General features: G+C 41.1%; 1 protein-coding gene across 1 annotated transcript in view; it reads left to right on the top strand.

The window, feature by feature from the left end:
* Nucleotides 1-26,045, top strand: part of LOC140195877 (uncharacterized) — a 456,388-nt gene that overhangs the window by 274,363 nt on the left and 155,980 nt on the right. The window contains exon 5 of the mRNA XM_072254523.1: nucleotides 961-1,083. Coding sequence (XP_072110624.1) covers nucleotides 961-1,083 — 123 coding nt within the window. The remainder of the gene's footprint in view (nucleotides 1-960; nucleotides 1,084-26,045) is intronic.

The following is a 26,045-nucleotide window of genomic DNA, read 5'->3' as shown; positions in this document are numbered from 1 at the left end:
TCCCTCGATGCTGTTAGAGGATGATACTGAAGTTCTGGGTCAGTGATTTGTGGATTAAACTGTAGTTCACTCATTTTTCTGTTGCTATTTTGGGCGCTTTTGAATCAGGGTGGCCTGCAAATAATGAACACTGAGCTGAACTGACCATGGACTCTTCTGATTTTGTTTTTTTTTAATATTCTGTGTTTTCACTCATTCTTTCTTGTTGCCGTTTGCATGAGTGGGGGAGGGGTGATGTTTTTCTTTGAATGAGTTCCATGGTTTTCCTTGTTTCCTTGTTGCCTGTGGAGAAGATGAACCTTAGGATTAGATACTACACACATACTTTGATAATAAATATACTTTGACTTTGAATCCTTTGACCTTAAATTTGGGTGTCTGGGATCCCTGTCCCCTAAAGCTTTTAGAATATTTGTCTGAGTTACTTTGTCCTAACATGTTTGAATATTATAGGAGTCTCCCACTAGAGATATTTAATTCAAAGGAAGTATTGTCAATCCCAAATACTGAAATAAATGATGTTATTGTAAATATTGAAAGTATATTGAATCATCCACTCTTATCTTTGATCTTAAGAGTACAAAATCTGGTGTACTTTTGAGTTTGTGGGACTTTACCAAAAGGGTCTATTTGTTGTGATGAACAAAGGCTCCAATATCATCAGTTTTAATGTCTCTCCAGTGATTTCGATCACAGTCACAACCTGGACTGCAGGAACTAATGATTGCAGACACTATTCCCAGCATTCACAGATAATTTGTCCATCAGTGTGCCTGCGCTGCACTTTGTAAATTCTGTTTTATCTTCCTTCCCTTGTTGAATTGCCCATCTGTGGAAACTGGCAGTTTAAAGATTTCTTAATTTGGAGAAATTTTCCTCATGCAGTTAATTCAAACATAGTTCATACCAGATTTATTTATAACCGTTGTTTCATTTTTCTCCCTCTCCTACAACTGACAGATGTGAATGAATGTGCCAAAGAGAATGGAGGGTGTCAAGACCAGTGCTGTAACACCATTGGTAGTTATTACTGCAAATGTCCAACAGGACAGAGACTAGAAGCTAATGGGAAATATTGTGAAGGTGAGTTGATTAATTTTTTTCAGACATTTTTGTGAACGATGCAGGAGGAAACTTTTCAGCCCATCAAATCTGCTCCAGCTGTCGGAGCATTCCCATTGGATTCATTCTCCAATTATTTCCCTGTGATCTATTCTCAAAGTGGAGTTTATTTTCATTTGCACAAGGACGTATATGCACGGAGGCGATGAAAAACTTGCAGCAGCATCACAGGCACATAGCATTGTAAAGGCAGCCTTAACAAGAAAAACTTAAAAATGCAGTAAGTTACACAGAATTTTTACAAGGAACACAATTAGAACAAAAAAGAAGTTGATTATATATCCATCAACTCCCCCCTTCTGCTCATCTCACCTACCCCAGGGGAAAAGTAGCCATTTAACCTCCCAGCACATCCTAAGAATGTGGGAGGCAGTCAGAGCACCAGGGGAAAATCCACGTCGTTACAAAGAGCATGGAAATTCCACACAGACAGTACCTCAGACCAGAAGCAAACCTGGGTCACTAAAGCTGGATCGCAGCAGCAATGTCTGTGTGACACTCTTTGGGAATAATGCAAACAAGCTATCCAACATCTTAAGCAGGGACATCTTGCCAAAAGACAGTTGATGTCATAACTGCTGATATTTCCCTTCACTTCACCCTGTTGCAGATTGCCAAACTTTAAGCAGTCACTCACCAGCAAGATCTCACCAGTGAAATTAGACGCTTGTACAATGCTGGGAGCCAACGTTTTCGATCCGAGATCCTGTAGGCAGTATTCTTTGTCAATGATTCAAGCTCCATTGCAGCTGGCCTGCTGAATGTCTGAGGGTTTCTGGCCGAGTGAGACCTGGTATCTGAATCTGGGACTTGTGTGGGGCCTGGATATGGGGTGGCCATGGGAACTCCTTTAATATGTATGTTTTACTTTGCGTGGCTATTCATTGATTAGAGGTAGAGAACATAGCACTTTGCCCACCAGCTGTATATATCAGAGGATATTGCCTATGAATTTCTACTTATTACACTGGACAACAAAGATTTTCCGTCCTGAATACTTTCTGGTGTATCTTATGGATTTTGGGCTGCTGATCGTGAAACTCACCATGAAATTTCCCTATTACACACTGTTTTTGACAAGAGTGGCAAGATGTGCTGAAGGATCATATCAGAAAACCCAATGGAATTTAAAAGTATAAGAGAAATTATTACCACTTCATAGAAACATAGAACTATACTGCTTAGAAACAGGCCCTTTTGGCCTAGTTTGTCCATGCTGACTGTGCTGCCTAACTACAATAATCCCAATTGCCTGCACTTGGCCCATGTTTCAATCCTTTTCCATTCAAGTAAATGTCCAAATGCCTGTAAAATATTGTAATTGTATTTGCCTCCACTACCACCACGAGAAGCTCTTCCTAGATATTCACCACCCTCTGCGCAAAAAAACCCACCCTGCAGATCTCTTTTAACTATCTCTCCTCTCACCATAAATCCTGTACCCTCTCGTTCTGGACTTCCCTGCACTGGGCAAAACGATACTGATGATCCAATCTATGGCCCTCATTAAGTCATAAATCTCTGTAAGATCACTCCTCAGTCTTCAATATTCCAGTGAGAATAGATCCAGCCTATCCAAACTCTCCTTATAATTACAGCCCTCCATTCCAAAGCAGTTCTTTCTACAATACAAAATGGCAGGCTTTTGTTTCTGATCAGACGTGAGGCTTGTAGGCCAATCAAAAATGAGCAACACAAGATCTATAGTACTGAGGTCAAGAGGGTTGAGTGCTTCAAGTTCCAGAGAGTGAACTTCAACAATACTCTGTCCTGGTCCAAGCATGTGGGCACCATGATGAATAAAGCTCACCAGTGCCTCTACTTCCTTGAGACTGAAGAAACCTGACATGTCTCCCTTGACCTTCACCAATTTTTATCAACGCACCATAGAAAACGTCCCATTAAGCCACAACATGGCTTGCTATGGTAACTGCTGTGCCCGAAGCCATAGTAAAGGAGCCATCTTAATCAAAGGTCCTACCCACCTTAGCCATTCTCTCTTTTATTCCCTCCCATTGGGCAGAAGATACTAAAGACTAAAAGCAAGTACCACCAGTTCAAGGAGCACTTCTATCTCCCTGTTATAAGACTGTTGAATCGTTCCCTAGTATTATAAGATGGAACCGTACCTCGCAGTCTACCTTCCTGTGATATGGCATCCTGCTGTCCACCAGCACTGCATTTCTCTGCAATTATAACACTTTATTCCATTACTAGTAACTAGTATGTCAATGCACCAAGGTGACGACTTGATATATATGGATGGTATGCAAGATAAATTTCTCACAGTAACTCTGTACATATGATAATAATAAACCTATTTGGCAATTTGCTCTCAGTTTCCCTCCCTGCCTAAAGTGTTTCCATTTAAAATTATAATGTGCTATAATCCTGAGGGTTTTGGAAATACTGCTGAACTATTTATTATATTTGATGATTGTTAAAAAGTAATGCAGGCAGAAAGTTGATAGATATCCATTTGACTCATCTGATTAAAGTTGTCCGTGGTATTTGGAATTTTGGGAATTCTTTTATTGATGAATAGAGTGCCTGAAGAGTTATATGTTTAAATTTCGTGAAGGGCTGTAGTTTTAATGCTGTTGTAAGCCTGTTATATAGTCAGACACTATGACCAGCTAGAGGTCTGATCAGCTTCTCGACTCAAAATGAGTAAAATCATGCAGTCTGGCCCTCTTACACTGTATTGTAGGAAGTACAGAGGATTCTAATTAATTGGGATTCAACAGGACCAGTACATTTTGGTCCAATTAAGCAGCTGCCCTAATTAACCAAAGTTGCATGGAAATAGTTAACTAGGTACAAAAAGACAAACTACCATTTAACTGAGTATCAAATTATGTTTTAAATACCGAACAAATTAGAACACTGTCAATCCTTCTACATTAGTATAAAACTGTGCACTGGTTATTGACAGACAAATTCATGCAGTGTACGGTGACACATTCTTTTGATTGACTGTAAATGAACAAAATCAGTGCAGACACCTCGTGTAGATAATGGAATCCCTTCGATGATGGCGTCCTCCAAATCTTCATTTTCATTGTAACATTCTAGATGATTGTCAATACCTTCAAATTTTTCATAGTTCCTAACTTGTTGCATTAATTTATTTATTGTGTTTAGGGAGACAGCACAGAGTAGGGCCTTCTGGCCTAATGAGCCACACTGTTCCAACTGAAACATATCAATGAGATAGAAAGAGTGCAGAGAACATTTGCAGAGGTGTTGCCAGGACTTGAAGCTTTGAGTTACAGGGAAGGTTTGAATGGGTTAGAACTTTATTCCCTAGAGTGAAGAGGAACAAAGGGAGATACAAATTTATGAGGGGTATATATAGGGTTTACAAAAAATAAGAGACGTCTTGGGAATCAAAGCTGGTGGTGAAAACATCAATAATTTCAGGTATGTAGATGACACTGTGTTACTTGCAAGTACAGAGGAAGAACTACAAAACTTAATTGATATAATTGTGAAGAAAGTGCAAAAATGGGTCTATCTATCAATTGCAAAAAGACAGAATGTATGGTGATATCCAAAAAGAAGGAGAATCCTATCTGCAGGCTGAGAATAAATGGGGAAGACATAAAACAAGTAAAGAACCTTTGCTACTTAGGAAGCTGGGTGACATCAGATGGCAGGTGTGACTTGGACATCAAAAGAAGAATAGGGATGGCAAAAGTTACCTTTACGAGAATGAAGAGTATACTGACCAATACTAAACTAGGCATGACAACCCACCTCAGAGTACTGAAATGTTATGTTTATCCAGTTATGTTATATGGCTCACAATGTTGGACAATATCTAGTCACATGAGGAAACAGATTGTAGCGCAGAAATGTGGTTTTTGAGGAGGATGCAAAGAATATCATGGATGAAACAAACATCTAACAAGGATGTCATGAACAGACCAAACACAAAAAGAGAAATGATGTATGAGATCATGAAAAGGCAACGTAACTTCATTGGACATGTGATTAGGAAAGAGGAGTTAGAATGTACGGTAATTATGGGAAAGATTGAAGGAAAGAAAGCAAGAGGAAGACAAAGACAAATGATGATGGAGACAGCAGCCAGAGAATTGGAAATGAATACCAATGAATTGATCCACTTGACCTGATACAGGAGTGTGTGGGCCTTGGCAGTCAAAGCTCAAACTGGGCATGGCACCTGATGATTATGATGATAGATAGGGTAAATGCAAGCATCCCCAGGTGGGTTCAACAACAAGCTGTTCTACAAAGCCATTCCTTAAACATTCTACAAATTTTCTCTCTTGAGGTCTAGTACTGGCCTGGTTTTCCCAATCTACTTTCATGTTAAAATCCCCAAGGATTATCATGACATTGCCCTTCAGACGTTACTGCATGAGAAATGTCTGGCAGCTCTTGGACTGAATTCCCTGAAGTTCAGGAGAATGAGGGAGGATCTCATAAAAATATTCCAAATGTTAGAAGGCCTGAACAGATTAGATATGGCAAAGTTTTTTCCCATGGTAGGGATGTCTAGAAGAGGGCACGACTTCAGGATTGAAGGATGTCCATTTAGAACAGAGATGCAGAGAAATTACTTTAGTCAGAGGGTGGTAAATCTGTGGAATTTGTTGCCAGGAGCGGCTGTGGAGGCCAAGTCATTGGGTGCATTTAAGGCAGAGGTAGATAGGTTCTTGATTAGCCAGGGCATCAAAAGGTATGGGGAGAAGGCAGGGGAGTGGGGATGACTGGAAGAATTGGGTCAACCCATTATTGAATGGCTGAGCAGACTCGATAGGCTGAATGGCCTACTTCTGCTCCTACGACGAGAGGGCGTACAGGAGTGAGATATGCCAACTAGAAGAATGGTGCCGCAGCAACAACCTGGCACTCAACATCAGTAAGAAGAATGAGCTGGTTGTGGACTTCAGGAAGGGTGAGACGAAGGAACACATACCAATCTTCATAGAGGGATCAGAAGTGGAGAGAGTGAGCAGCTTCAAGTTCCTAGGTGTCAAAATCTCTGAGGATCTAACCGGGTCCCAACATATCGATGCAGTTATAAAGAAGACAAGAGAGTGGCTATGCTTTATTAGGAGTTTGAAGCGATTTAGCATGTCAACAAATACACTGAAAAACTTCTATAGTTGTACAGTGGAGAGCATTCTGACAGGCTGCATCACTGTCTGGTGTGGAGGGGTTCCTGCACAGGACCGAAAGAAGCCGCAGAGGGTTGTAAATCTAGTCAGCTCCATCTTGGGCACTAGCCTACAAAGTACCTAGGACGTCTTCAGGGAGCGGTGTCTCAGAAAGGCAACGTCCATTATTAAGGACCTCCAGCACCCAGGGCATGCCCTTTTCTTACTGTTACCATCAGGTAGGAGATACAGAAGCCTGAAGGCATTCACTCAGCGATTCTGGAACAGCTTCTTCCCCTCTGCCATTTGATTCCTGAATGGAACATTGAACCTTTGGACACTACCTCACTTTTTAAAAAAATATACAGTATTTCTGTTTTTGCACATTTTTCGTGATCTATGCAATATACATAATTGATTTACTTGTTTATGTATTATGTTTTATTTTATTTATTATTATTATTTTTTCTCTGTCTGCTAGATTATGTATTGCATTGAACTGCTGTTGCTAAGTTAACAAATTTCACGTCACATGCCGGTGATAATAAACCTGATTCTGATTCTGATATCTTATGGTCTTATGGAATTTCCTCATTCAGAGGGTCATGAGAGTGTGGAATGAGCTGCCAGTGGAAGTGGTGGATGCTGTTTCAATTTCAGCATTTACAAGAGATTTGGATAGGTACATGAATGGGAAGGGTATGGATGGGGATTGGGAAGGTATGGATGGTGAATGGGAAGGTATGGATGGCGAATGGGAAGGTATGGATGGGGTATGGGAAGGGTATGGATGGGGTATGGGAAAGGTATGGATGGGGTATGGGAAGGGTATGGATGGGGTATGGGAAGGGTATGGATGGGGATTAGGAAGGGTATAGATGGGGTATGGGGGGGTTATGCTCAGGGTGCAGGTCGATGGGGGCAGGCAGACAAATAGTTTGGCATGGAATAGATGTGTGGAAAGTCTGGTTTCTGTGCTGTAGTGTTCTATAGCTCCATCATAAGATACTTGTTTACACTCTTCTGATTTTAATCTCCCCACATTCCCATAAGCCCCCCTCATTTGTACCACCCACATACATATTAAGGGAAATCTAGAGAGCTAATTAAGCTATTAACCCATAAACCTTTGAATCGGAAGTGAAGCGAATGCCCAGAGGTAACCCACGTGATATGAGTGAGTGAGTGAGTGAGAGAGAGAGAGAGAGAGAGAGAGAGAGAGAGAAGAAAAAAACAACAACAACACAACAGGAACTTTGAACGGAAAATGATGAAACACATTGCTTCTCAGACCTTCTCTTGCAGAGGACTGTGCACCTGTGTGCATTTTGTTATTTTATATGCACGCACGGGTCTGGACACTTAACTGCATACATGCATTGTATGTTGAGTTCTTTACTAGGTTTCCCTCACTGTGCTCACTACTGTCACTTCCATCACATCTTTTGGGAGTTTGTGAACAGCAAGTTGTTTGAGAATGTTCATGCAGTGAACTCAAGCTGTGAAGTTGAAAAAAGCAGCTGTTGAAGGAGGTGTGATTTTAAGTGTAACGTTTAAAATTTTGAGATTCTATCTTTATTCTTCCTCCTAAGTCTATCATTGCTCTGTCCAATTCAACAACTGATCATTATCATCAGCTATCCCATGCCCAACCCCCACGTCTGTGAATTACCACAAGCCTGCTGGGGAAATCAAAGGTCCAATGTCTGCAAATCCGTGAGCCCACCGGAGGTTGGAGGCCAAACATGGCCTGTCCTGGGGTTAGAGGACTGTGTATGTGTGTGGCTGGGAGGTAGAAATTGGACTTGCTTTGCTGTCATTGCCTTGTTGCTCTTTGTGTTCAGTGTTGTTATGTTCTGTGAGCATTCTGGGATGTTATGCTGGTGCTGGAATGTGTGGTGATAATGGGTTGCCCCAGCGCTGTCAGGTGTGTTGGTTGCTCAGGAAAATGACTTACATCACTGTATGTTTCAATGTACATGTGATAAATAAATCACAGTCTGAATCTGAAACATTATCAGCATGTGTGAGCACCAGCCATGTAACCTTCCTTGTGCAGCATTGAAGTTGCTGCAGGAGTCACCAGTGGGAAGAACTTTTGATGTCTAGGGTCTCTGAGCCTTCAGAATTATCTGGTCTATGAACTGACTAGATAATCATGGACAAAATAATATCAGCATTAAAGTTTATCTGACCTTTGTTTTCAATCTGGAGTTGGTCTCCTGAGTGGTTTAGCCCATCCAGCCATTTCCAACTGCTTTCCTTGCTAGTGAGGCTTCTTGTTGGGAGCTGAAATTCCATGAAATTGGGTGGGATGGTTAGGAAAATGCAAAAAGGCTTCAAGTCAATTTAGATACATTCAGCCAGAGAGAAAATACTTCTTTGCTTGGAAACCATTTTGGGAAGTTCTTGGTCATAAGAAGTCCTAAGTAGCTGCAGATATTCTCCTTGCATGTATGCATATCAACCCTGGCTCTGAACACATACAGTCCACCACTGCCACAATATTGCTGCAGTCCGAATACAGAGTACACTGCTGCATCTAACCTAAAGGTGTGGTCGGTAAGCGGGAGACCTTCAAAAGTGAAATTTTGAGAGTACAAACCTTGTATGAGCCTGTCAGGAAAAAAAGGTAAAGATAACAATTGCAGGGACCCTTGGTTTTGAAGAGATACTGAGGCCCAGGTTAAGAGAGAAAAACGAGGTGCAGAGCAGGTATAGGCAAGTAGGAACAAATGAGGAGCTTATGGAGTACAAGAAATGCAAGAGAACACTAAAAAAGAAGAAATCAGGAAGGCTAAAAGAAGGCATGAAGGAGACAGGGTGAAGGAGAATCCAAAGGGATTCTACAGATTTGTGAAGAGCAGAAGTATAACAAGGGACAAAATTGGTCCTCTGGCAGATCAGAGTGGTACTTTATTCATGGAGCCAAAAGAAATGTGGGAGATCTTAAATGAATATTTTGCATCTGTATTTACTCAGGAGATGGACACAGAGTCTGTAGAGGTGAGGCAGAGTGGCATCAACTTCATGGACCCTGTACAGATTACACAAAAAGAGGTGTTTGCTATCCTGAGGAAAATCAGGGTGGATAAATCCCCAGGGCCTGACAAGGTATTCCCTCAGACCCTACAGGAGGCAAATGTAAAAATTGCTGGGGCCCTAGCAGAGATATTTAAATCATCCTTAGCAGCCGGGGAGGTACTGGAGGGTTGGCGGATAGCTACTATTGTATTGCTGTTTAAGGAAGGCTCTAAACATAAAGCAGGAAATCATAGGCCGGTGAGTCTGACATCAGTTGTGGGAAAGTTATTGGAAGGTATTCTCAGGGTCTGGATATATAAGTATTTGGATAGACATGGACTGATTGAGCATAGTCAGTATGGCTTCATGCGCGGTATGTCATGTCTAACCGATCTTAGAGTTTTTTGAGTAAGTTACCAGGAAAGTGAATGAAGGCAAGGCAGTGGATGTTGTTTACATGGACTTTAGCAAGGCATTTACAAGGTCCCGTATGGGACATTGGTCAAGAAAATTCAATTGTTCTGCCTTTAAGATGAAGTAGTAAATTGGCTTAGGTATTGGTTTTGTGGGAGAAGCCAAAGTGGTAGTAAATGTCTAATCACAAGCCAGAGAAAATCTGCAGATGCTGGATATCCAAGAAACACACACAAAAGTGCTGGAGGAACTCAGCAGGCTAGGCAGCATCTATGGAGAAGAGTACAGTCAACATTTTGGGCTGAGACCCTTCGCAGGTCTTATAAATGTCAATTGTATTCTTTTCTATAGATGTTTCCTGGCCTGCTGAGTTCCTCCACCATTTTGTGTGTGGTAGTAGATGGTTGCCTCTTTGATTGGGGGCCTGTGACTAGTGGTGTGCCATTGGAATGGTGCTGGGTCTGTTGTTATTTGTCATCTATAACAATGATCTGGATGATAATGAGGTTAACTAGATCAGCAAGTTTTCAGATGACAGCAAGATTGGGGGTGTAGTGGACAGCGAGGAAGGCTATCATGGCTTGCAGAAGGATCTGCATCAGCTGGAAAAATGGGCTGAATACTGGCAGATGGAATTTATTGCAGCCATGTGCAAGGTGTTGCTCTTCATTAGGGCTAACTAGGGTAGGTCTTACACAGTGAACAGTAGAGCACTGAGGAGTGTGCAAGAACAAATGGATCTGGGAATACAGATCCATAATTCGTTGAATATGGCGTCACAGGGAGATGGGGTCATAAAGAAAACTTTTGGCATCGTCCTACATAAATCAATATATTGAGAAAAGGAGATGGGATGTTATGTTGAAGTTGTGTAAGATTTGGTGAGGCCTAATTTAGAGTAATGTATGAATTTTTTCTCACCTACCAAAAGGAAAGATGTAAATAAGATAGCAAGAATATAGAGAAAATATACAAGGATGTTGCTAGGTCTAGAGGACCTGAGTTATAAGATTGAATAGGTTAGGACTAAATTGCTTAGAATGTAGAAGATTGACAGGAGATTTGATATACAGAATTATGAGGGGTTATAGATGGGGCAAATGCAAGCAGGCTTTTTCCACTGAGGTTGGGTGGGACAACAACCAGGGGTCATGGGTTAAAGGTGAAAGGTGAAAAGTTTAAGGAGAACATGAGTGGAAGCTTCTTCATTCAGAGTGCCGTGAGAGAGTGGAATGAGCTGCTAGCATAAGTGGTGCATTTACACTTGCTTTCAACGTTTAAGAAAAGTCTGGATAGGTACATGGATGGTAGAGGTTTGGAGGGCTATGTTCTGGTGCATGCTGATGGGAGTAGGAGACATTTGGCTAGTCAGATAATGTTTGTGGAAAGAAAGGTGAAGTTCATGTTTTAAGTCAACATCCTTTGTTAGAGCTGTGAAAGACAAATTAGTTTTAAGTTGCAGAGAAGCTGGAAGAATGGAAAGGGGAACATCTGATTGGATGAGGGCAATATTACTATGAGGATTAATGTGGGCAATTGGAAGGTGATATGAAAGTGTGATTTGTTGCAAATAGCAGATCAGGATTCACTTATAGAGATGGAAAACTGAACCAATATCACAGAGGGATGACTGGTAGAAGAAATATTCTATTCTAATTTTCATTTACGGAGGTTGTTAACTTTCTAGAGTTTTGTATCTGTTTCATTATAAGCTAGGGCTTTCGTAGCCCTCTCCCGTAAATAGCTGACATCTGAGTTTCAATATGAACTTCACTGATCCTATGAAAATGAGGGGAGCGTTGGTTTTATCTTTTTGGCTCAGTCTGTTTTACCGAATGAAGTAAATTCTTGAACAGATTGTGTGTATTCCGTTCTGACAGTTACATATTGATTATTCAGCAAAATATTCCCAGAGGATCCAGCTTCCGTCCAACAAACCTGAATTTTCAGACTAATTTTCCAAACTTATAGAGCAAGGTATTTTGATCCATAGAGGAATCAGCTGGCAGGAATAAGAGTTGACTGAGTCTGGATATACAATTAATAGTCCAAGAAAAAAGCCTGTACTTGCCGTTAAAAACAATTGCGGAAGGTCTGATTGGCATGGTCAGCAAGAAGAGCCCACACTTCAAGTTGCCTTAAGTAAATCTTTATCACTTATAGAAATAGCAAAGTGTAACTAAACTGCTGTCAAGAGTGGAGTTGGATTGCACAATGGAGTTTTTTAAAGTTCAAAGTAAATTTATTATCGAAGTACATATATGGCACCGTATACAACCCTGAGATTCTTTCCCTTGTGGGCATTCACAGTAAATACAAGAAACACAATAGAATCAATGAAATACCATGCCCAGCTGGGCAGACAACAGCTACATTGCAAACAAAAGGAAACTGCAAATACAAAAGGAAAGAGATGAAAAGTCCAGTTCAGTAGAAATAGTTCAGTAGTGGGGCAAATGGAAGTTGTGTGAAGTTATCCCTTTAGGTTTAAAAGTTTGATGGTTGAGGTTAATAACAAGTCCAGTTCCATCCCCACAACATCACTGGCCTTACAAATGAGTTTGTTGATTCTACTGGTGTCTGCTACCCTCAGCCTGCTGCCCCAGCACACAACAGCAAACATGATAGCACTGGCCACCACAGACTCGAAGAACATCCTCAGCATCATCCGGCAGATGTTAAGGGACCTCAGTCTCCTCAGGAAATGGAGACGGCTCTGACCCTTCTTGTAGACAGCCTCAGTGTTCTTTGACCAGTCCAGTTTATTGTCAATTCGTATCCCCAGGTATTTGTAATCCTCCACCATGTCCACACTGACCTCCTGGATGGAAGCAGGGTTCACCGGTACCTTAGCCCCCCTCAGGTCTATCACCAGCTCCTTATTCTTTTTCACATTAAGCTGCAGATAATTCTGCTCACACCATGTGACAAAGTTTCCTTCCGTAGCCCTGTACTCAGCCTTATCTCCCTTGCTGATGCATCCAACTATGGCAGAGTCATCAGAAAATTTCTGAAGATGACAAGACTCTGTGCAGTAGTTGAAGTCCGAGGTGTAAATGGTGAAGAGAAAGGGAGACAAGACAGTCCCCTGTGGAGCCCCAGTGCTGTTGATCACTCTGTCGGACACACAGTGTTGCAAGCACACGTACTGTGGTCTGCCAGTCAGGTAATCAAGAATCCATGACACCAGGAAAGCATTCACCTGCATTGCTGTCAGCTTTTCCCCCAGCAGAGCAGGGCGGATGGTGTTGAACGCACTGGTGTCTGAAGAGAGGATACTGTCGAAGTTGCATGCCATCTTGGACAATGTCTCCCATCCACTACATAATGTACTGGTTGGGCACAGGAGTACATTCAGCCAGAGACTCATTCCACTGAGATGCAGCACAGAGCGTCATAGGAAGTCATTCCTGCCCGTGGCCATCAAACTTTACAACTCCTCCCTTGGAGGGTCAGACATCCTGAGCCAATAGGCTGATCCTGGACTTATTCCTGGCATAACTTACATATCACTATTTAATTATTTATGGTTTTATCACTATTTAATTATTTAAGGTGCAACTGTAACGAAAACCAATTTCCCTCGGGATCAATAAAGTATGACTATGACTAAACCTGGTGGTGTGAATTCTGAGGCTCCTGTACTTCATTCCTGATGGCAGCATCAAAAAGAGAGCATGGCCTTGATGATAGATGTTGCTTTCCTGCTACAGTGCCTTGTGTGGAGGAGCTCAATGATGGTGAGGGCTTTACCTGTGATGGACTGGACCATATTCACTATTAATAGGTTTTCCCCTACAAGGGCATTAGTGTTTCCATACCAGGCCATGATACAACCAGTCAATATCCTCTCAATCACTTAGCTATAGAATTTTGATAAAGTTTTTGCCAAAGTTGTCAAACTATTTGCAAATGAATGATCATTATCCATGTGGTTTCCACATTTTAAGGTGGTGGTGGTTGCATTCCTAGAAAAGGGTCAGTAGTGCGACTTTCTGCATTGCAAAGCCACATCACCTGTTGACGCGTCATGGAACGCAAACTGAAAAAAATAGTTTATTTTATGTTTTTCCACATAAATTCATTGAAAATTAATATTATTTAATATCTTAAAATTTTAGTTGTGATTTGTGAACTCTATAAGGACACATTCCAGTTACCCAAACTGCCCTAACACATTGTATTCTGTACACATCTCTGGAAGAATTTTTATGTCCTAGAGACAACCAGTAAGGAAAATCCTCTTTTTTTTTTCTGCAGACCTGATGAAGGATCTCAGGCCAAAATGCCGACTGTTAGCTCGTTTCCATAGATGCCTGCTGAGTTCCTCCAGCATTTTGTGTGTGTTCCTTAGATTTCAAGCATCTGCCAATTTTTGTTTATTTGAAATCTGCAAATGCAATTTATCAACTTGCTAACTCTATCATTCTGACAAGACAGTGTTTCATCTGACAGAGAACACCTCCAGAAATGGAGCCCTCTCTGCTGCACTAAAGTGTAAATCTCAATTATGGGATTAGTATTTGCTGTTTACTGAACTTTCAGGAAAAATGTGGGCTTGGAAAAATTCTCAAGAACTTCTTTTTATTCTCGTCAATCTGTTCAAAAGGAAGAAAAATTGTAATGTAACGATATTCAATGTCTGTTTAGTTTTTATTAAGTAGTTCATGGGATGTGGTCAAACCAGCAGTTATTGTTCAGCTGTACATAGCCCCCGGGTAACTGTAATCCATTCTCTGGCCTTTCGCTGCACCTATTCCTTCTGTGAAAAGGGCAAGGGGAAGTGAGTTGTAATCCTAGCACAGCAGCAATTTTGTTTCTGTGTACAACTGAACAAGGAGAGACAAGGACAGTCAAGTGCTGTCCTGCATTCTGTCACCATAACAATTGATAACATACAAGGGTTCCAGACAATTTATAATGCACCTGATCACCTGCGTCCGTTATGTCCCTGTGCTGCAACCTTTACAGGAATTCGGGGTTTGTGAGCTGATGCCGGGAATATAGCTAGCTTCGGTGCCCTGAGGGAAGTAATAAGTCATATTTCTGCTTCAAATCACAGTCTGGTTGATACTTCTGGGACCAGAATGTAGAATTCATCTACACTCGCTTGCCTTGTTTAGGACAGAACCTTTACATGCACATTAAGAAGCACTCGAAAGTGAATTTGGTACTTCCAATGGAGGGTGGCCGAATGTCGTGAGAGGAATCTAGTTCCATTGATATATAAGTAAACATTTGAAAACCATGTCACTCAGAGACTTGGTAAAGTAAGGAATACGGCACATAGCAGATCAGCAATACGTGTTGAGCTGGTAAAGTAATGGCAAAAGGGAAGGGTTGGGTGTGCTTCAAATTCTCCATAAGATAATAAGACATAGGAGCAGAATTAGGCCATTCAACCCATCAAATTTCTTCACCTTTTGTTCATGGCTGATTTATCATACCTTTCAACCCCATTCTCTTGCCTTCTCCCCAGCACCTAAATATATCCAGTGACTTGGCCTCCATAGCCGTCCATGGCAATGAGTTCCACAGATTCACCACCCTCTGGCCAAAGAAATTTCTCTTCACCTCTGTTCTAACTGTCCTCTTTTCCTGAGCAGATGAATTTTATCACTTTATTTGTGTTACTAAGTAAGGAAGTGTCCAAATATTTATTTGACTCTCCAGGATTTGTTTTCATAAAGATAGCTTCCTTTTCCCTTCTGTTTGTATAAGTTAAGCATAGTGCTCCTTGGGGCTTTTCTCTTGGAGTTTTTGTCGATTTCCTTCCAATCAAAATAGAGACCGGAGTTAGCAGCTTTTGGGGATTTACTGTTTGTTGCTCCCAGCTGTTTCCTAGTCCAAGTCTAGAACCAAGGATCACAGTTTCAGGATCAGAGGTTGGCCATGTTTCTCATTGAATAGTCCATCACAGGAACAGGCCCTTTGGCCCATCATGTAGTGCTGAACTTATTCACCTAGTAATTAAAGGCCCATTTCTCCCAAGATTATTACAGAGAATATCCGTGATTCAAGAATATTGTTCTCAACTATAAACCAACTGTTGAACCCTGCCCCAACCTCAGTCTGCCACAAAATGTAAATAATTAGTCATTTTTTAATCAACAAAATTACTTTGATTAGGGAGAGTATAACCACAGATATTGGTAACCTCTATATGGCCAGCCTCATAAAAAGACACCAACTTTGTCAAAATTTACAAGTATTTCCGATTCAGAACGGAATAAGATTGTAACAAAGAGTAAACCGTTTACTTGCCATGTTAACTTTTTAATGACTCTTTTAATAGCTTTTTTTTTCCAATTCTGTTGGAAAAAAATCTTAATGCATCCCCTGAAACTGGAGTTTGGCCTGATGCCTTGGAAATTGCAGCTGTGAAATCCCAATTTAAAAAGCCAAACCTTGATGGTGAGATACCAGCTAACTATAGGGCTTTGTGAAATCTTCCTTCCCTGGGCAAGATTCTTGAGAAAGTCATTTTCAACCAACTCAACAACTTTCTGAATGACAACAATATTCTAGGAAAGATTCAGGCAGATTTCAGAGCAGACCACAACATGGATATGGCTGTACCAAAATTGTCAGCGACCTTAAATTTAGCACTGATGCCAACAGAGTCACAATTCTAAGTGCTGCCTTCAGCACAATTGACCACAATATCCTCCAAGATTGCCTTGAGAACTGGGTTGGCCTCTTTGGTTTCATTCATATATCTTGGAAAGAAAACTCTTCAGTCTGTCTTGAAGATGAATTTTATAAGAGATACAATGTATCTTTTTGTGTTGCTCAGGGAAGCTGTCTTCGTCCCCTGCTCTTCTCCTTATACATGCTCCCTTAGAAGACATCATTAGCGAGTATAAACTTGATTTGCACAGTAATGCAGATGACATGCAGTTGTACACCTCGGTTGAGCCTGACAATCTTTGACTTCTGGTATGGCTGCAATAAAGATAGGGATAAGAAATAATTACCTAAAACTAAATGAAGATCAAATTGAAGTACTTTTAATTGGTCCCAAAGGCAAAAGAGATAAACTTGAGAACTTGGCTAACCTTGTAAAACCAGAAGCAACCAGCCTGGCGTTATCCTTGATTTAGAAATAGTGCAAAAGTACATTTGTTTCTGTCATGTAGTGATGCTCAGAAACTAATTTATGCCTTTATATTGATAGACTAGATTACTGCAATGTACTTTTTCCTAGGCTTCCAAAGCAATCTACTGACAGACTTCAACTCATTCTGAACACCACTGCTAGACTTTTAGGCAAAACCGTGATGAGGGAACATATCAGTCCTGTCTTAGCTACTCTGCATTGACTTCCTGTACATTTTAGAATTGATCTTAAAGTTCTCTTAAATGTTTTAAAGCTCTTAATGGTTTGGGATCATGGAATATTTTTTGTTTTATAGTCTTGCATAAGCTCTCAAGTCTACTTTCACAGTTTAGGTGTGTGATTATTGGGAGGTCAGCTTTTTTGAACGACCCTTCTAAACTGTGGCATTCAATACCTATTGTAAAACTATAAGGGATGTAGACCCAGTTAATACTTTTAAACACCAGTTCAAAACCCATTTAATTTTGCTTTTAACTAACATCATTTTTTTTTATTTTCACGTTTATTTTTATTTTCTATTTTATTTTCAGGTTTGCACTTTATCCCATTATGAAATACTTTGAACTACATAATTTTTATGAGAAGTGCTCTATAAGTAAATTATTTTTATTATTATTCAGAAGTTCAAAGTTCAAAATAAATTTATTATCAAAGTACAAATATAGCATGTATACAACCCTGAGATTAATTTACTTGAGGGCATACTCAGTAAATCCAAGAACTAGAACAGAACCAATGAAAGGCCACATCCAACAGGATGGACAAACAATCAATGCACAAAAGGCAACAGACTGGAAATACAAAAGAGAATAAGTAAATAAGCAATAAATATTAAGAACATGAGATGAAAAGTCTTTGAAATAGAGTCCACAGGTTGTGGGAACTGTTCAGTGATGGGGCAAGTGAAGTTGAATACCCTCACTGGTTCAACAGCCTGATGGTTGAGGGGTAACCTGGTGGTGTGAGTCCTGAGGCTCACACTTCCTAGTGGTAGCAGGGAGAAGAGAGCATGACCTGGGTGGTGTGGATATATGATGAACGATGCTGCTTTCCTGTGATAGTGCTCCATGCAGATGTGCTCAATGGTGGGGAAGGCTTTACTAATGATGGACTGGGCTGTATTCACTACATTTTGTAAGAATTTCCATTCAAGGGCATTGGTGCTTCCATACCAGGCTGTGATGCAATGAGACAATATACTCACCACCACACATCTATAGAAGCTTGTCAAAGTATTAGATGTCATGCCGAATCTTTTTAAACTTCTAAGGAAGTAGAGGTGTTGCTATACTTCCTTCTGAATTACACTTATGTGCTGATCCCAGGACAGGTCCACTTGAAGGATGTTACTGAGGAGGCTAAGGTTGCTGACCCTGTCCATTGCTGATCCTCCGAAGAGGAATGGCTCATATAACTCCAGTTTCCTCCTCCTGAAGTCAAAAATCAGCTCCTTTGTCTTGCTGACATTGAGTGAGATACATACCCCTATATTCCGGTTAGTCACGAACTTAGAATTGGTCAATGACAGTGGTGTCGTCAGCAAATTTGAATATGGCATTGGAGCTGTGCTTAGCCTCACAGTCGTAGGTGTTAAGCGAATAGATCAGGGGTCTAAGCACACAGCCATGTTGTACACCTGTGCTGATGGAGAATGTGGAGGAGATGTTGTTGCCAAATCAAATTGATTGGGATCTGCAAGTAAGGAAATTGAGGATCCAAATGCACAGGAAGTATTGAAGCCAAGGTTTTAAAGCTTATTGATTAGTTTTGAGGAGATGATAGTATTGAATGCCAAGCTGTGGTTCATAAAATATAGGAGCAAAATTAGGCCATTTGACCCATCAAGTCTGCTGTGCCATTTCATCATGACTGATCCATTTTTCCTCTCAGCTCCAATTTCCTGCCTTCTCTTTGTATCTCTTCATGCCCTGACTAATTAAGAATCTATCAATCTCTGCTTGAATAGATATAAAGACTTGGCCTCCACAGCTGCCTGTGGCAATGAGGTCCATAGATCCACCACCCTCTGACTAAAGAAATTCCTCCTCATCTCTGTTTTAAAAGGATGCCCCTCTATTCTGAGGATGTGTCCTTTGGTCTTAGACTCTCACAGCATAGGAAACATCTTCTCCACATCTACTCTATCGAAGCCTTTCACCATTCAAAAGGTTTCAATTAGGTCACCCTTCATTCTTCTAAGCTCAAGTGAATACAGACCCAGAGCCATCAAATACTCTTCATATGACGAACTGTTCAATTCTGGAATCAGTTTTGTGAACCTTGTTTGAACCCTCTCTAGTTTCAGCACATAATTCTAAGATAAGGGGCCCAAAACTGCACACAATACTTCAAGCGAGGGCTCGCCAGTGCTTTATAAAGCTTATATATCTTTGCTTTCATATTCTAGTCCTCTTGAAATGAATTCTAACATCGTATTTGTGATCCTCACTACAGACTCAATCTGCAAATTAATCTTTAAGGAGTCTTGGAAAGGTGTAATAATAACAGGGTCGTCGTGCTGGGAGATTTTAATTTCCCAATATTGATTGGCATCTTCCTAGAGCAAGGGGTTTAGATGGGATGGAGTTCATTAGGTGTGTTCAAGAACAATAGGTAGATAAGCCTACAAGAGGACAGATTGTACTTGATCTGCTATTGCAAAATGAACCTGGTCAGGTGTCAGATCTCTCAGTGGGAGAGCATTTTGGAGATAGTGATCAGAATTCAATCTCCTTTACCATAGTATTGGAGAGGGATAGGAACAGACAAATTAGGAAAGCATTTAATTGGAGTTAGGGGAAATATGAAGCTATCAGGCAGGAACTTGGAAGTATAAATTGGGAACAGATGTTCTCAGGGAAATGTACAGCAGAAATGTGGCAAATGTTCCGGGGATACTTGCACAGAGGTCTGCATAGGTATGTTCCAATGAGACAGAGAAAGGATGGTAAGGTACAGGAACCATGGTGTACAAAGGCTGTTGAAAATCTAGTCAAGAAGGAAAGAAAAGCTTATGAAAGGTTCAAAAAACTAGGAAATGATAGAGATCTAGAAAATTATAAGACTAGCAGGAAAGAACTTAAGAATGAAATTGGAAGAGCAAGAAGGGGCCTTGAGCAGGCTTTGGCGAGCATGATTAAGGTAAACTCCAAGGCATTCTACAAGTATGTGAAGAGCAAGAGGGTAAGATGCTAGAAATAGGACCAATCAAGTGAGACAGTGGAAAAGCGTGTATGGATCCGGAAGAGATAGAGGAAGTACTTAATGAATACTTTGCTTCAGTATTCACTATGGAAAAGGATCTTGGCGATTGTAGGGATGATTTACAGCAGGCTGAAAAGCTTGAGCATGTAGATATTAAGAAAGAAGATGTGCTGGAGAGCATCAAGTTGGATAAGTCACCAGTTCTGGACGAGATGCACCCCAGTCTACTGTGGGAGATGAGGGAGGAGATTGCTGATCCTCTGGCAATGATCTTTGCATCATCAATGGGGATGGGAGAGGTTCTGGAGATTGGAGAGTTGCAGATGTTGTTCCCTTATTCAAGAAAGGGAGTAGAGATAGCCGAGGAAGTTATAGACCAGTAAGTCTTACTTCAGTGGTTGGTACCTTGATGGAGAAGATCCTGAGAGGCAGGATTTATGAACTTTTGGGAGAGGCACAATATGATTAGGAATAGTCAACATGGCTTTGTCAAAGGGAGGTCGTGCCCTATGAGCCTGATTGAATTTTTGAGGATGTAACTAAACAGGTTAATGAAGATAGAGCAGTAGATGTAGTGTATATGGATTTCAGCAAGGCATTTGATAATGTTCTCCATGCAAGGCTTTTGATAATGTTCCCCATGCAAGGCTTATTGGAAATGTAATGAGGCATGGGATCCAAAGGGACCTTGCTTTGTGGATCCAGAATTGGCTTGCCCACAGAAGGCAAAGAGCAGTTATAGATGGGTCATATTCTGCATGGAGGTCGGTGACCAGTGGTGTGCCTCAGGGATCTGTTCTGGGACCACTTCTCTTCATGATTTTTATAAATGACCTGGATGAGGAAGTGGAGGAATGAGTTAGTAAATTTGCTGATGACACAAAGGTTGGGGGGTGTTGTGGATAGTGTGGAGGGCTGTCAGAGGTTACAGCAGGACATCGATAGGATGTAAAACTGGGCTGAGAAGTGGTGGATGGAGTTCAAGCCAGATAAGTGTGAGGAGGTTCATTTTGGTAGGTCAAATATGATGGCAGAATATAGTATTAATGGTAAGGCTCTTGACAGTGTGGAGGATCAGAGGGACCTTGGGGTCTGAGTTCATAGGATGCTCAAAGCTGCTGTGCAGGTTGACTCTGCAGTTAAGAAGACATACGGTGCATCGGCCTTCATCAACCTTGGGATTGAGTTTAAGAGCTGAGAGGTAATGCTACAGCTATATAGGACCCTGGTCAGACCCCATTTGGAGTACTGTACTCAGTTCTGGTCACCTCACTACAGAAGGATGTGGAAACTATAGAAAGGGTGCAGATGAGATTTACAAGGATGTTGCCCAATTTGAGGATCATGTCCTATGAGAATAGGTCGAGTGAACTTGGCCTTTTCTCCTTGGAGTGACGGAGGATGAGAGGTGACCTGATAGACGTGTATAAGATGATGAGAGGCATTAATCATGTGGATGTTCAGAGGCTTTTTCCCAGGGCTGAAATGGGTAACAAGAGAGGGTACAGTTTTATGGCGCTTGGAAGTAGGTACAGAGGAGATGTCAGGGGCAAGTTTTTTACACAGAGGGTGGTGAGGGCGTGGAATGGGTTGCCAGCAATGGTGGTGGAGCTGGATATGATAGGGTCTTTTAAGACACTCCTGGATAGGTACATGGACCTTAGAATAATAAAGGGCTATGGGTAACCCTAGGTTATTTCTAAAATAAGTACGTGCTCGGCACAGCATCGTGGGCTGAAGGACCTATATTGTGCTGTATGTTTTCTATGTTTCTATATTTCTATGTTTCTTACACAAGGACTCCTAAATCCCTTTGTGTCTCAGATTTTTGTATTTTCTCTCCATTTAGAAAATAGTCAACTCTTTCGTTTCTTCTACCAAAGTTCATGACCTTACACTTCCCAAGACTATTATCCATTTGCCACTTCTTTGCCCATTCTCCTAATCTAAGTCCTTCTGTAGCCTCTTTACTTCGTCAAAACTACCTTCCCCACAACCTATCCTCACATTGTCTGCAAGCTTTGCAATAAAGCCATCAATTCCATCATCCAAATCATTGACATATAACATAAAAAGTATTGCAGACCCTTGTGGAACACCAGTAATCATGAAAGCCAGCCAGACAAGGCTCTGGATTATTATAATTATTATTATTAATTTTTTCTCAGCTCAAGCTGGTAAAACCTGAGGTACCGGCGTAGACAAGCACACTCAATTGCTTGGAACTTTTGTATTACTTTGTAACTGTTGATGAAGTTTTCCCTGTATCCTGTCAAGTCAGTCTTAAGTTCTGTTACTCGGTAATAAACATGCATTATTAATGTGTTTACTCCTAATAAGCATTGCATGTGTGTCTTTCTTTTCTTAACTGCTGGAATGGTCTCAGTTATTATTATTATTAATATTATTATTATTCTAAACTGCTCCCTTCTGCCTAAATAATGTACTTACTTGTCCATTCTCTACACACTCTGAGATCATCGCCATCTGGGATGGTGACTTTTAGGCATACAGGAGTGACGTAGGTCATCTGGTTGAGTGATAACACAACAACCACCTCACACTCAATGTCAACAAGACCAACGATTTCGGGTAGTGGAACTCAGGAGAACACACACCTGTCCTCATTGAAGGGTCAGTGGTTAAAGTGTGAGCAGCTTCAAGATCCAGACCGAAATCTCTCAGAGGATCTACCCTGGGCTCATCATATTGATGCAATTATGAAGAATGGTTCTACTTCGTTAAGAGCTGGAAGAGATTTGAGGTCAATCAGCACTACTTTATTATTCACCTTCTGCATTACTTTTAATTTTGTAATTTATATTAATGTTTATGCCTTACACAGTACTGTCACCCCAAAACAACAAATTTGCTTATTTATTGAGATACAGGTCCTTCAAGCTGTGCCACACAGCAGTCCTTCAATTTAATCCTAGCCTAATCAGGGGACAATTTACAATCTAGTTAACCTACGAAACAGTATATCTTTTGACCGGGGGAAGAGACCGGAGCACCCCGGGGAAACCCATGCGGTCACAGGGAAAACGTACAGCCTCCTTACCGGCAGTGATGAGAATTGAACCCGTGTTGCCGGTACTGTAAAGCACTGAGCTAACCACTATACTACCATGACACTCCTTCATGACATATACTCAATGGCCACTTTGTTAGGTATATTTTTACACCTGCTCACAAATACAAACATCTAATCAGCCAATCATGTGGCAGTGACACGGTGCATAAAAACATGCAGGCATGGTCAAGTGGTTCATTTGTTGTTTAGACCAAACATCAGAGTGGGGAAGAAATGTGATTGAAGTGACTTTGACCATAGTGGAATGATTGGTGGTGCTAGACAGTGCGGTTTGTGTATTTCAGAACTGCTGATTGGGCTTTTCACACACAACAGTCGCTAAAGTTTACAGAGAATGGAGCGAAAAACAAAGAACATCCAGTGCACTGGAATTCTGTGGGCAAAAGTGCCTTGTTAATGAGAGAGGTTAGAGGAGAATGGCCAGACTGGTTCAAGCTGACAGGAAAATGACAGTAACTCAAATAACCTCACATTACAACAGTGCTGTGTAGATGAGGTTCTCTGAATGCACAGCACACTGAACCTTAAAGTGGATGGGTTTCAGAAGACCACGAACATACATTCACATGGCCACTTATCACAAACAGTGTATATAACACAAACAGAAGAGATCACCATATGGATCCCTGTGAAACACCATGTCATAAGAAGTCCTATCAACTATCGACCACTATCTGCTGTTAACTATGACAAGCCAATTCTGAATTCAAATGGCAACTCAACATGGATACTATGCAACACAATCATTTGAATGAACCTACCACGTGGGACCTTGTCAAATGCCTTACCGAAATTTATGTAGACTACACCCACAGCTCTGTCCTCAGAGATGAGGTGAAATTATTTCATTGTGAGGCTGGTGAATCTTTGGAAATCTCTACCCTGACTCATCCAGAACAGGGATGATTGAACTAACAACTGAGACTCTTCGAGGACATGGAATTAAGGGAGGTGGTTATAGAACATAGAATCACCAAATAATATGTCAAGGGAACAGGTCCTTCAGCTCACCAGGTCTATTTTGCAATTATGGCAAATTAAATGAAATCCCGACTGTCTGTACACGATCAATATCCTTCCATTCCCTGCATGTTAACATGTCTGTCAAAAACGTTTCTTTAACATCACTGTCACACTTGTTTTCACCACTACCACTTGCAGCAAGTTCCCAGTACCTGTGAATCCCTGTAAAAATGAAAATTTACCCTACACACATCCTTTAAAATTTCCCTCTATCAGATTAAAGCCATGTTCCCTCGTATTTGCCATTTCTGCACTTAATGTAGGAAAATGGAGCTGAACAGCAGTACTGTGCAAAAGTCTTAGGTGTATATATATGTGTGTATGTATGTGTGTGTGTGTGTGTGTGTGTGTGTGTATACACACACACATTAGAGCCTAAGACTTTTGCACAGTGGCGTATTTGTCGACATGGAGTGCAGAGCGAGTTGTAAATCAGGTGGGAGCAAAGGTTGTTGGGAATGACAGGGTGGAATGACACGGGAGGCATGGTGGGACAGGTGGCAGAGAAGAAATGCCGGGGATGGGCGGTGGTTGGCACAGGTGCAGACACATCCAGACTTGAGACACCAGGGAATGTCATTTAATTCCAAACAATTATTTTATTGATCATTATAGAGTAACTCCCTGCTGTTTCTTGTTTGCTCGCCACTCTCTTCCCCTTTTCCTAACCTTGATTTCCCCTGCCTGCCTTCTTCCCCCTCTGAGTTCACAATAGAGATCCAAATCAGAATCAGGTTTATCATCACTCACATGTGTCATGAATTTATTTTGTGGCAGCTGTACAGTGAAATACATAAAATTGCTATAGTACTGTGCAAAAGTCTTAGGCACCCTGACTATATATATGTGCCTAAGTCTTTGCACAGTACTGTAGATCATGTGTCAAGACTGCTAACTGGCTCCTGCCTTATTGCTCATTTTCTTATAAGTGTCTTCACAAACCATCCTCTGCTATTTATACAGTTTTCCCGAGTTCTGAACTGTAATAAACAGTACTACACTGTGCAGAACTGTGAGCTTGGATTTAATGCATATTCATTGGTTCTGCGTATAAATGCTTTGAAATCTGTATTTAAACCACAAAGTTTAAGGTTCACTTTTTAATGGAGAAACAGTACAATGAACATAGATTAAGTTTTCAGGTGCCTACAATTTCCTCTACAATGCACTTAGCTTGATTGGTGATGTGTTCTGGCTTTTAAATGGTCTGCATAACAGGAACGTAAATCTGTACATGGATCAACAGAAGTAAATGTCTGTGTATTGTACTCTGCTTTTAAAATTCAGACCCAGTTGAAGTCAATGGAATAAAAATTTGGAAGTGGATTTTATTACAAAAATGCTTGTGTAGCTGCACATTTAGAAATACTAATCTCGGGATGCATTTCTCCCCCACTGCAGATTTGCTCTTCCAAGTCTCGTTGACTATTGGGTGGTCTGTAATACAATCCCACTAATGTGGCCATACCTTTCCTGTTTCTCAGCTCCACCCATAAGGACTCAGTAGACAAGCCCTCTAATCTGTCCTGCCTGAGCACAGTACTGAACCACAGGGGGACCAATATCCTTTCAGGGAGGTTTGTTAGTGCTATTGGGGAGGCTTTAAACTAGATTTGCAGTGGGATGGGAACCAGAGTGCCAGAGCTGACAGTGTGGCTGGGGTGAAAATAAATGATGTTGAAAGTTTAAGCAAATCTGCTGATAGAAAGGTTGTGAGTGGTGGTAAAAATCTTCTGAGGTGTATATATTTCAATGCTAGGAGTATTGCGGGGAAGGCGGATGAGTTGAGGGCGTGGATTGACACGTGGAATTATGATGTTGTAGCAATTAGTGAAACTTGGCTACAGGAGGGGCAGGACTGGCAGCTTAATATTCCAGGGTTCCGATGTTTCAGATGTGATCGAGGCAGAGGAAT

The sequence above is a fragment of the Mobula birostris genome, chromosome 4 (genome assembly GCF_030028105.1).
Source record: "Mobula birostris isolate sMobBir1 chromosome 4, sMobBir1.hap1, whole genome shotgun sequence".
Lineage (NCBI taxonomy): Eukaryota > Metazoa > Chordata > Chondrichthyes > Myliobatiformes > Myliobatidae > Mobula > Mobula birostris.
This window is presented reverse-complemented; position numbering and strand designations above follow the sequence as displayed.